We start from the raw sequence: 11,807 nt of genomic DNA, 5'->3' as shown, positions 1-11,807 counted from the left end.
GAAATACGTGTAGATCTGAAACTTGCCATCTCCATTAGGGTTTAAATTTATTGCAATGTATAAAAATCATACTAATTATCTTTATGCTGCCCTCTCATCCCAATGAATTCAGTCACAGCGATCAGAGCTGGGGGGAGAAGCAACTTCTGCTCCTAAAAATCCATTTCTGAAATAAATGTGGCGAAACCTGCCTTTGGCTAAAAAAAAAACAAAACCAAAACGACAAACAAACAAAAGCCAACACCAAACCAAACCGAACAACACTGCTGAAACCTGCAGCACAGGATAAAACCAGCTCCCCATCTGCTGAGTTCTGCACATGCCCCAGGCAAACACTGACCCCAGCGCAGGGGTTCAAGCAGCTCCAGCCGCCGCCACCTCCCGCTCCCTGCCCAGCGCCTGCACTTCTCACCACTCGTCCTTTACAAATACCAGTTACGTCCTGAACTATTTAATGATTATGGTGGGAAGAGACATAATTTTTACAGGCAAAGAGACAACAAGTAAACAGCAAAGGGACACTGCAGGAACACTCCTGGTTGTTGGCACCGTCTTCCTACCAGGTCCTTGTGTGGCATCTGTGAGATAGTGACTGAGCTGCAAACTTCCTCACAGAGGGGGAAAACCTTCAAGTGTTAACGGCTTCAGCGGTTTGGAGTCTGGGAAACTTCTCTGCACTTCAGCTAAGTATCCCATTTGGTCTCACGCAGGACAGGGAGTCACCACCTGCCAGCCAGGCCACTCCACAGCCCTGCCGATGGCTGCAGGAGATGAGAAGATGACCCTCTCGTTCCCTGCTCCCTCTCACTTCTTGCCTGCACAAAGCTGAGACCTGGCAGGGGCTGCCTTGGTTTGCAACCATGGCACAATGAGCATGAGCACAGCCTTCTTGTTTCAGATCTGTTGGGCCCCTCAAGCTGATGTGGACCAGTGCCGCTGGAGCAGGAGCTCAGCTCTGCTGGAAGCAGGCAAGGTGCAGACCTGGCACTTCCTTGGCCAGGGACATTTCTGGACCCCAGGAAAGGGTCCATTTCTGCTGCGCCCTGACAGCAGCCCCTTCCTCATGAAAACACAAAGCCTCCCCAAGCAAGCTGGAACAGACCCATCAGGGCAGGCGGGGCAGCAAGTTGGACCAACACATCCAGAGCAGCAGCTCCGATAGTTTGCATATATGGATTTTTCCTCCTATTGATTAACTCATTTGGACTTTATTTGTAGTAAGGCTGCTTGCAGCTCATCAACGCTCTCTTAATGAGGCCCCTGCAGAGTCGATGCCTCTTGTGCATTAATTGTAGGCTCCAGCACAGCCCATGCTTTACGGAGCATCCTCCCACCCCTGCTCCAGCTTCACTGGTGGTCTGTACAACGCCCACCCCCGTGGGCCAGGCTCCTGCACGGCCACAGCCCAGCCCTGCTCACCCCGCAGCGGGACAGGAGGGGCACGTTCTCGGAGGGGGAGCAGAAATAGCTATGAAATAGCTGAGCACATTGGGAAGGAATGACCATTCACAGCACATCCCTTTTATAGTAACAGAGCTGCAGAATAAGCCACTGTCATAGCTTCATTGGACAATGAACAGCAATACCAGGGGAAGATAATTTCCTTTTTCAGAGAAATGGATCAAGATGTTCCATTTCATCTTTTTCCATAGTCCAGTTCAGTGCCAGCTGCTCTGTCTGCAGCAGCTGGCATAATCTATGTCGAGCTGTCAAAGCAGTAGGAGAAATAAATGCTCCTCTAAACAAAGGTGGTATATGCCTAAGAGACCCTGAAATATCTCTCATTCCTGTTAGTTGTTAGAGGCACAAATGCATGTCTACTGCTTGTTATTTCTGGATTAGAAAAATAAGGGTACTGTTAAAGAAATGTTCTTGACCCTAGGTTTCCCACAGCATAGTCTCAGACACCTGTGCTTAAACAAATAATTTAATCAGAAGATAAAATAAAAAACAAATTGAAAGATACAGCAAAGAAACAGTCTGGACTGTGTGCCTCTCAAGAGGAGGGACCCAGAGACAAAAAAGTTTGAGCTTTAAAACTCTCAGTTTCTGCACTCACTCTTCAAGCGCAATCCATGTACATTTTGGTCCAGTGGTAACTCTGGGTCTGGGGCTTTCTCGTGTCTTATTGGACTCTCTCCATCTTCCAGGCAGCTTTTTTGCTGTCCTTATCTTGATGGTTTGCAGCCTCTGCTGACGGAGTTGCCTTTCTGTCTCCTGGTACTGTCTTCAAGCCCCACTCGCCACATCACCAAGCAACCAGGTTAAGATAAGTTCATGACACACAGCCTGGAATTCCAGCAGGCCTGGCCACTCATGCTAAGTTTGGCCACTCATCTGTTCAAACAGAACAATACGGCTAACACAATGTAATACAATTAAAAAGTTAGTTTGATTAAACTTATTCTGCAACAGTACAATACCAAAAAAACACTAGAAAAGCCTAATAAAAATAGAAAAAGACTTGAACTGAAACAAGATGCACATAGAAAGGCTAGGGTTACCATAAGAAAATAATGAGCAAATAATCAAAAATTCAACTTACCGTTAAGCAGTAAAAGTGAAAGCGCCAAGGTGGTTCAAATAATAATTAACCCTCAGCTCACTTCAGATTTAAAATCACAGCACTAACAAGCTACATAGAGTCACTGATCACTTTCTACAGCTTCCCCACCTACTCCAATTTGTCTTTAGTTTGCATTTAGAGGGCAAGAAGAACATCTCTACATGTCTGGGTAGCATCTGACAGTGTACAACGTTGGTGCTGTTCAAGCTCTGCAAGCGCTGCCATCACAGGAGTTAAAGCACTGCTGAGAGAGCTGGCACACAAAACCAATTTGAGCTGCTAAACTACACTCTGGATGTTCAGTGACATGAAGTCACCAGCAGCAATTGAAGTGGTCTGTCTACTTTTTTGGCAGCTGGGGAGGAGGTGATGGGAATCACAAAGGAAACTGCATGAACTGGCAGATCAAGATGTGCCGTTTCTCTCCCCAGTAAAAAAAAGGATGTACTACAACACCGGGATAAGAAGGCAGCTTTCTACAGCCTCAGGCAGCACGTTCCACATCTTTGAATTTGCAAGGCTGATGAAACAAAAAGCAACTCTCTTTGGTGCCATGCAGGACAACACGGAGGCTGCATACAGGATAAATATCACAGTCTCAAAACTCTGGCTTGGCTAACATTATGGAGCCTATGGGAAAGTGGGAAAAAAAAAAAAAAAAAAAAAGGAATAGCAGCTCTCATGGTTGAATACACTCACACTGGGCTTTGCAATGTACATACAGTGTGCTGTGCATCTCCAGGCATATCCAGTGGTCTGCTCACGCCACTGCTGATCCACAAGCGATCACCTCACCGGGGCTGGGCAGGGCCCATGCTCCCACACAATTTGCAGTGAGAGCAGTAAGAGCGTTTCGCAGCACAGGAATGATGCCAATTTGCCTCACTTGCACAACTCTGGCAGCTGGACAACTCTCCACATAAACAGGAGGCCGATGTATCTCATGCTTCAGTGCCACTTCACAACGCAGCAAAAGCTGCTTGTCCTGACCTTAATTCACTGCTGAATCAGTGTTGCAAACACATCACATATTACACTTCATTAGCTTGCAGTAATGCGTATTTACACACACGCAATCTCTCTTTTGCTTTCAGATCGTTATATTCATCTTAGCTGAAAGCAGTGGTAGTGTCATCATAGCCATAGCTGGCCTAAGGCTATATAAGGACAAGAAAATATTCCTTCTATTACATGTTACTGCTTTCCTTTCACACCCTCCTTCCTGATGACTTCAATGGCAATAACAGCACTCTTCTCCCTCCCAAAATTTATAAGCCTTCTCTTGCAAACATCCAACATATATTGCTTCATATGTGACAGGCTCCCTTTTCCCTCAAAGTGTGCAATTGATGCATATAATGGAGTTGAATTCTGCACACCCCAACCTGTATTTAGCTAGAAGTTTGCTGCTTCTGTTTCACATCTAACAAAGACACTGTGTCCCCAAAGGCCGTCTTCTTCCCTGCCTATTTTGTGGGTCTAATAAGAGAGATTATCTCTCCCTATTATAACCTCACAAAAAGAAAAAAAGCACAATGGAAGTACAATTATATTCTCTTTTCTCAGTTGCTAAAAGTGTAGCCCATTATGGGCACCTGACTCTTATGCACTTCAGAAGTTAATTTTCAGTTATTGTTTTTGAATTTAACAAAGAGACATTCAAATTAACCTATCCATCAAACAAGTGGGAGCATTGCCAGGACAGCCTGCACAGCACCAACACTGCCTGGCCAGCCTGGTCTGCAGCCACACAGCGCTCGTCCCTCTTCCAGACATGCAGGTCCCCAGGCTCCGTGCTACCTTCGCTACTTACATCAGTGGTTGGTGTTCTGCTCCAAAGCAACAGAACCAGTCATCAGGTTGGTGTAAAGAGCCAACAGATTGAAAAGGCATCTTTCATCAAAGCTGGGACCATTCATTACAAGTGACGTGTCCAACTGGCAACTGCAAAGACAGCACTGCCTGGGGGTACAAACAAAGAGCAAGAGGACAAGAGGAGAGCAGTCAAAGTACAGTACGAAACATCACATGGGTGTTAAGGACAAGGAAGCACAGAATAAAACACTTGCCACATTGGAGTAACCTCCCAAAAGGGCCTGTAGTCAATACAGTGTATTCAAAATGGACAAACAGAGACACCAGAGCAACGGAGTGCAGAGCCCTTGAGGAAAGGGAGGAAACAGCACCGAGCTGCAGACAAGGGCTTCTGACAGCCAGTTCCCACAGTAAGTTCCTGATTATCTGGAAACACCTTGCCATGTACCTCCTTCCCAGAACACGCTGCACTTTGTGCCATGCCATGTATCATTTTACTATGAGTTGTCCTTGGATGTCACAGATAACCTTGTGATGTTACTTCTGGGGACACGGGTCATCCCAATGAGAAAGAGAGGCCAGCGTCACTGTGCTATCAGCTTTGGCTAAATAACTAAAAAAACCTATCCATACAGATGTTTTCTGTCCGAAAGGCTCTCTTGAGATTTATTTTGAACTATAAAAGTCAAACAAACAGTGTTAACTTGTTGGACGTGCATACAGACAAATTCCTGAAGCAGTCGAACAGCAGCAAGTGGTCGGACTAAGTCCCTGTGCAGCTCTGAACAAGCACCACAACTTTTCTTACAGCCGACCTGTGGGAAATGGGGAGAAAGAACTGAAAATACATAAGATTTCAAATTATAACAAAGCAGATGATCCAGTTCATGTGAAGTCTGATCTTCTATCTCATGCTTCTATCTTCTATCTCTGTCAGGACAGCATCTTCTTCAAGACCTGGGTGACCACTGTCCGATAACTCTATTTCTTGTTACCAAACTGTAAAACTTCCTTTTGTATCAGGCTAAACAGAGTGTCAGCAGTAAATACAAAAGGCTTTAACAGAATGGGAGGAATAAGATACCTCAGTATTAGGAGTATGAAATGGGAGGAATTTTCTGTGGCTTTGAGATCATTGCAGTAAATCACAGTAAGCAGCATAAATATCCAATACAGTTTTGAAAGAGTTGTGGTTACATCCTTTGCATTACGCAAGCCTTGGAAGAGCAGAAAGGCTCAGCTCACAGCCTGGGTTCAGGCTGTCAAAGGTGCAACGACCAGTCACGTGGGCTCATACTCCTTGCTCACGGGGTATCAAATCAGAGCAGCAAAGGCTTCAAGTGTAAAGCCACAGATACTCTCCAAACAGGGTGTCACTTCCAGCCCAGGAGGACGGAAGGGACCAGGGATGTAGAGGTCAGCTGAGTACAGAATGAGAAGAACCTGCAGAAGAGCTAGGGAAAAAAAACGGGTGTCCAAAGTAGCCGTGCACAATGCTCGAACTCCTCCAATAATTCTGGTCTCCTCGCAAAGTTAGGAATCTTCCTCAGTTTTCCACATCTGCTTCTACAGCAGAAAGAGGAGTCAGCTTCAGAAACAGACTCTAGGAAGCTGGCAAGGTTGGGGATGATGCGGAGAAAGAGTTATTTTAAAAAGCTTTTTCTTTCCAAGTAAGCATTTTGTTTAATCCACCTGCACGCCCTCGGGAAGTTCCACCACTACAGGAGCGCAGTCATCGGGCTCTGCCTCAAAGTCCCATTTAAATTTCTTTGTTAGGTGAGCCTTGAATTTTTCAGCCTTTTTCCTTAGGGTCCCATCAACAGCAGCACTGCATGTGCAGGAAAAAAATACCTAGAAGAACAGAGTAGAGGTCAGTAAGAACCCAGCCATGGCCCAAGCTCTGCATCTCTTTCCTATAAAGATGTCATCAACAGGGTGCGTCAGGAAAAGTTTCAGGCTAGGCCACCAGTAAGGGATCTACCACCCCGAAAACCAGCTCCAGCTTTGGGGCTACCTAAACAAAGCCTTCCCTCCTCCTCTCATCCCAGAGTCAAGACAGACACCCTGCCCTCACACCACCGAGTCAGTGTTAGAAATACTTGCACTAAGGTAATAACCTTGTTTCAAGCAGGAGTGTATATGTAATTAAATACGTACTATGGAATTCTGAACTACTCTAAAGTGTGAGCAAAGAAAAATGCCTGAGCAGAAGGAAAAAGACAAAGAGGACTATCAGTTTTCATTTGCAACATAGCCGATTTTGCAGCATGTGTTAAAAAGGCCAACAGGTAATTATACCCATCGTTTTCATGGTTGGATGGACCAGGATATTCCCCAAACTATTTTTGTAATATGGTATCACCAACACCTTAGGGTATAGAGGAAACTTAATAAAATGACCTTGAAGTAAAGAATGGGAGCTCTTTGGAAAAAGTCCAGTCATCCCCAGCACAGCCATTCCCTTGAGCACAGGGCACTGAAATCTGGACTAACCTCTAAGGGCGGCTCCTCCATCATCCAAACACACACAAATCTATTATCTTTTCACAAATTCACAGCTTCTGTTCGCATTGTGAGACCTAAAGCACCTGTATATGATTAAACAGGGCATTTAGCCTTAGAGCCCATCTCTCATCAGCCTGCTTCTGCTCCTCTTCTGAACTTGCAATCCAGAATTCATTTTCATAGGAAAAACACTTGTATTTCAAAGCCAAAGAAAAATAATTGCAGGATGGAAGTAAAGGAAAAGCCGTTTGGGGAAAAAGCAGGTTGTTGTTTGGGAGAGATCTACTGACAGCTGGATAAAACACTGACATGAGCAGCAAAGTTCATTGCTTTGTTTATGATCATTTGTCTTTCCCTTGTTCATTCTACTGTGAAACTGCCTCTTTATAACAGAACTCCCTTACACAGCAAGGCTGCTATTAAGAACAAAAAGATTTAAAGATTATACTTCCCACTTTTCCTCAATGAATTGCACATTAAATTAGTTATTTCATTTTTTTTTTTTAAACACTGTTAGGGCTGCATATTCAGTGGAGGTTATGCTGTAATTGTCTGGCCTTAGAACAAACTCCAAAAATAAAGTTGCTGTATTCAAAGCTGAGCAAAAGCTAACTCACATTAATACACCCCTCCCACACTATTTTGCACTTCTTCTGATGCACCTGCCCACATGGAGTTCAGACTGTTCACTGATGGCTATGTGCACAACGTGACTGGGGAAGGCAAAGCCCAGAGGTTCCCTGGCACTATTTTAGCACATCAGGGAAATCCCACAGGAGCAGAGAAACAGAGAACTTCTAGCAAGGAAAGGCTCCGTTCAACCATAAGGCAAATTTGTTCTTTGTTACTAGGAATGTGGTGGCTCCTGCTAGGGCTTAACAGTGATCACTGAAGCCAGCACAGCCACCTAAAGGCATCAGCTTCTACTGCTTAAGTGAAAAACACAGACTGATGAAACCCAAGGGCGTACAAGACTCAGGTATCCAAAAAGGAAAGATAACCAGCAAGACAGGTGTTTCCAAAATGCTCCTCAGAAGGAAAGAATGGCATTCTTTGTACTGCTGTAAACTGACAGTTCAAAGTGCCGCTCTGGGAGTGTGCTGCAAAGAGGAAGGTTTTCCATCCTGTAACGGGATGGAAAAAAAACCACACACACACACACACAAAAAATCAAGACTTCTATGAATCCAAATTCGAAAAAAGTGAAAAAAGTCACTTGATTAAAGCAATGTTTCCTGTAACACTATACCCAGCAAATTAAAATCAACCACCTTCCCCCTCCCCAAGTCTGCAGCAGGAACTTGTAACTCCAAGTACAGAAATGCAAGTACTCCCTGAGACGGGAGAAGGCATTAGTGATGTGCATCAAGCATCTGCTGGGATTAAGTTTCCATTGCTGACTTTCACCAGTGTATCTAGTGTTGGGTTTTTTTTTTTCTTTTTTTTTTTTCTTTGAACCAAGTTTTGATTAGACTGTTTGCTGAGCTGTTAGCATGGTTACAATCAGTGGGAGTAACTGGTTTTACTAGCGCTGAATTGCAGGTGTGCCCATGACAGTCTCAGTAGCAGCAGTGTTTTCTGCATTTTGGACTAACCATAAATGCCCTCTTAATAAGAACTTGATTATAGAAAATCTTCAGCTTTGCTTAAGGCTAACAGGAATGGAGAAGTTTCTTAAATGCTATCAATGTCCTAAGCTTTATAAGTTTTCAGTGCAACTTCTCTGCAGCCTTTTATGCCGAAGTTTTGTTTGTGTTGTGGTTTTATTTTTTAAGAATTAATGGAATTTGGGAAAAAAAAAATCTGACAGACATCATCTTGCACTTGCTCAGCCTCTCTCATAGCTTAATGTAGTCGAAAGCCTTAACAATTTTTAGAAAAAGTATGCTGGTACAGTCCAGCCACATTAGATGCGCCACTCCAGAACTCTAAAAGCATGCCAATGGCGCGGGCTACTTTCAGCACTATTTGCAAGGAAAACATAATAAAAAAGACAGCATCCCCACTCTGTGTCGCAGCCATCTTCATTAGCCTTTCCTTTCGTCGCCTCACTTTGCTGGCCTCTCTGCACACAGCCTAACTCAATTTTATACTGCTTTAGACTCTTCTAGGCACAGCTTGAGCAGATCAAACTCTGAGATGACAAGCAAATGGCATTTCTTTGTAAATAACACAGGGAAAAAGTTTAAGAAAATATGTGTGGGCTTAGACAGGCTCACTATCTCCCATGCAGCTCAACAGTAGCTTAATTCCTTTTGCAGCTTCTCCCCGAATTTGCTCTGATGTCCTGTATGCACTCTCCTCCTGCTCCCATTTTTCAAGAAATAGCCACAAACGTACCTGTAAGGTGCTGGTTAAAAAGTTATCCTGAGAAATAATGTCCACAAAAAAATCAGCTGGGATTTCACTAAGCTGGTGATACAGCACAGAAATGAGATTGATGTAAAGGTCTTGATACTTCCCTATGGCATCTTCAGATCGGCACAGGATGTTTAAGAGTCTTTTCCAGTGCTCAAATGCATCATACACATTCCCGATCAGGAAGCAGATGAAAGCGAACTGCAACTCAGCTGTGTGTATTCAGCAGAGGAAAACAAAACAAAACACACATAAGACTAAAAACATATCCAAGGTACATGCCTTTTCAAAAACTCTGTAAATGATTGCATAAAACTCTGGGTTTGCCTTTTGTATAAGCAATCTGCCATCCAGTGATTCTAATAGCAATCAATACTCCAAACACTATTTCCTAATGTTCTGCTCTTCAGCTGGAGGAAAAGCGAAGCATAATCCAGGCAAGGCCACCTGTAACCTGTAACATCTTTAGAGAGTGACTTCACTGGCAATGAGAGTACACAGACACCTAAGGACTTCCCGTGTCACCTGTGTTCTCAAAATGACACTCAAAGAAGTAAGTCAGACATTGCTGTTATTCTGCAAACACTCACTCCACCTGTGCATGGGTTTCCAAAGCCACACGGGAGTGCAAATGCTGCTGCCCTTGAACACAAAGGCTGTGGGAACGCTGGGAGAGGTGAGCAGCACATTAACAGATGTTTCTTCCTCGTCAAATTAAGAGCCAGGGATCATCTCACTTGATGTTGAGCATCAGCTATTTTGCCAGAATGATGGCATCACCATTTCCTAAAGTAATTTGTTTTTTGTATATCTTAGAGTTGTCTTTGATAATTTTGATAAAGAATAAATTGTATAATGTTAATATACAAAATAAATGGAAGACAGGAAAACCAAATGCTTATTCCAAACCTCAGCAGCCTTGAGGCTCCAGCTCAGCTGGGCTCCCAAGCCCTCCATCCTGCCACAAAACAAAACCACACTGCAGGACCGCCACAGATTTTATACATATTCATATCAGAAATTGTCAACAAAGGCTGGCAAGTACTAAAAGACCCTGTGACGGGGAGCCACAGCCCTTGCCGTGGATGGCAAACCCCAAGCGCTGCCCAGAGCTGAGCTGCCACCGCTCCAGCCAGGGAGGGGACCGGCTCCCGCCTTGGGAACTGATTGCAGCGAGATCTGATACCTCATCACCAAAATGGGATCAATGATCTGAAAATTAAAATGCTCAGCCCCATTCAATGCTTCTAGGACTCCCTAGCCTCTGTTCTCAGACGTTCACTTAGCAGGCAGATTGCCAGCGTGGTGCCAGACGACAGGCCCGATTTGCACGAAATGCTGTTAGTGGCCGCACACGATTGCTGCTTTTGACTTAATTTGAGGCAACCTGGGCTCCGAGCGCAGCACTCTGGAGCGAGAGGGGCAGACGTGGCAGCTCTGGACACCGAGCATCACGTCCTCACACCAGTGCAACTGAAACAGGCCCAAGAGCTGCTAAAAACTCCACTAATTCCTGTCCTGCGATTAAGAGGGGTGCTTCAGGGTGCCGGGGAACAGGGCCGGGTTTCACCCCCGGGCTCTCGTTCTGCAGATTAACGACTTTACCCTCCCCAAGCACCCCAAGCACCAGGCAAGCCGCGGGACTCACCGAGCAGATCCAGAGGCTGGCTGGCGTAGCGCTGCTGAATCACCTTCTCCAGAGCGTAGCTGAGGTCCATGCTGTGCCTGGTTATCTCCTCCGGGGTAGCACCATCGGGGAACATCTGCGTCGGCAGCTCCGTGAACCTGATCTCGGTGCCGGCTCTGGGCTCCATGCGGGGCAGCCGCGCCAGCCCCTCCGCGTAGCTCCGGCACTCGGCGCCCAGGGCCGCCCCGCGCCGCCCCGCCGCCACCGGCAGCACCTCCGAGAAGGCGCAGATCTGCCCGCTCTCCGGCTGCAGCTTCTCCATCACCGCTTCGCTGATGAAGCTGGTGAGCGAGACCCACTTCCTCAGGGTCTCGTAGGGGTAGGGCCCGAGGAAGCGGTCCATCTCCTGCAGGTTCTCCCTGAGGGCCTCGGCCTCCCCCGGGGCCGGCGGCGCCAGCCGCACCGCCTCGCTGGCGGCGTCCCAGCGCAGCACCCGCACCTGCCGCCGCTGCAGGCCGAGGAACAGCCCGGTGCGCGGGCCCGTCTCCCGGCGGCCGCCGCCCGCCCGCCCCGCGCTGCAGTGCAGGAAGTGGACGCCCGGCGGGATCATCTTGACGCCGCGGAACCGGGGCCCCACGGCCCAGCTGCTGTAGTCGATGCCGAACTCGCTGCCCTCGGGCACGCCCAGCACCACGACCGCGGCGCCCTCGAAGAAGAGCTGCCTGGCCAGCTCGGGCTCCAGCCGCGGGCCCGCCATGGCCCGGCCGCTACCGGGCCCCGCCTCACCGCCCGGAACCGCCGCGCCGCCGCCGGGCCCGCCCGGTCCTGCCCGAAAAGGGCCCGTGTGGCACGGCCGCGCCGGGCACGGCGGTTCCGGCCGCATCCCGCCCGCGCCCGGCCCGGGGAGCCGCCGGCACTGCGGGCCCGCCCAGACCC

General features: G+C 47.1%; 1 protein-coding gene across 2 annotated transcripts; it reads right to left on the bottom strand.

Annotated features, from left to right (window-relative positions):
* Positions 1-1,936: 1,936 nt before the first annotated feature.
* AAR2 (AAR2 splicing factor) lies at positions 1,937-11,656 on the bottom strand. 2 transcript variants are annotated; one of them, XR_010607060.1, is made up of 4 exons: positions 10,893-11,656; positions 9,227-9,456; positions 4,380-6,232; positions 1,940-2,337 (listed from the first exon to the last, which is right to left on the bottom strand). XR_010607060.1 is itself a non-coding variant. In XM_065645944.1 (3 exons), the coding sequence occupies exons 1-3, from the start codon at positions 11,626-11,628 to the stop codon at positions 6,065-6,067; spliced, it is 1,134 nt and encodes a 377-aa protein (XP_065502016.1). In that variant the 5' UTR covers positions 11,629-11,656; the 3' UTR covers positions 1,937-6,064. The 2 variants fall into 2 exon arrangements, 1 of the variants encoding a protein (XP_065502016.1); XM_065645944.1 differs by having other exon boundaries at positions 1,937-6,232.
* Positions 11,657-11,807: the final 151 nt, after the last annotated feature.

The sequence above is a fragment of the Caloenas nicobarica genome, chromosome 15, assembly GCF_036013445.1.
Source record: "Caloenas nicobarica isolate bCalNic1 chromosome 15, bCalNic1.hap1, whole genome shotgun sequence".
In the NCBI taxonomy this organism is placed as follows: Eukaryota; Metazoa; Chordata; class Aves; order Columbiformes; family Columbidae; genus Caloenas; species Caloenas nicobarica.
The sequence above is the reverse complement of the archived record's forward strand: the minus strand, read 5'-3'. Positions and strand labels throughout refer to the sequence as shown.

Excerpts from the sequence above, each read along its gene's own strand:
- AAR2 (XM_065645944.1), bottom strand. The coding sequence starts at position 11,628 with ATGGCGGGCCCGCGGCTGGAGCCCGAGCTGGCCAGGCAGCTCTTCTTC. Across the intron at positions 9,457-10,892 it reads CCAGCCTCTGGATCTGCTCG|CTGAGTTGCAGTTCGCTTTC; the intron begins GTGAGTCCCGCG and ends GAATACACACAG. Across the intron at positions 6,233-9,226 it reads TTTTAACCAGCACCTTACAG|GTATTTTTTTCCTGCACATG; the intron begins GTACGTTTGTGG and ends CTGTTCTTCTAG.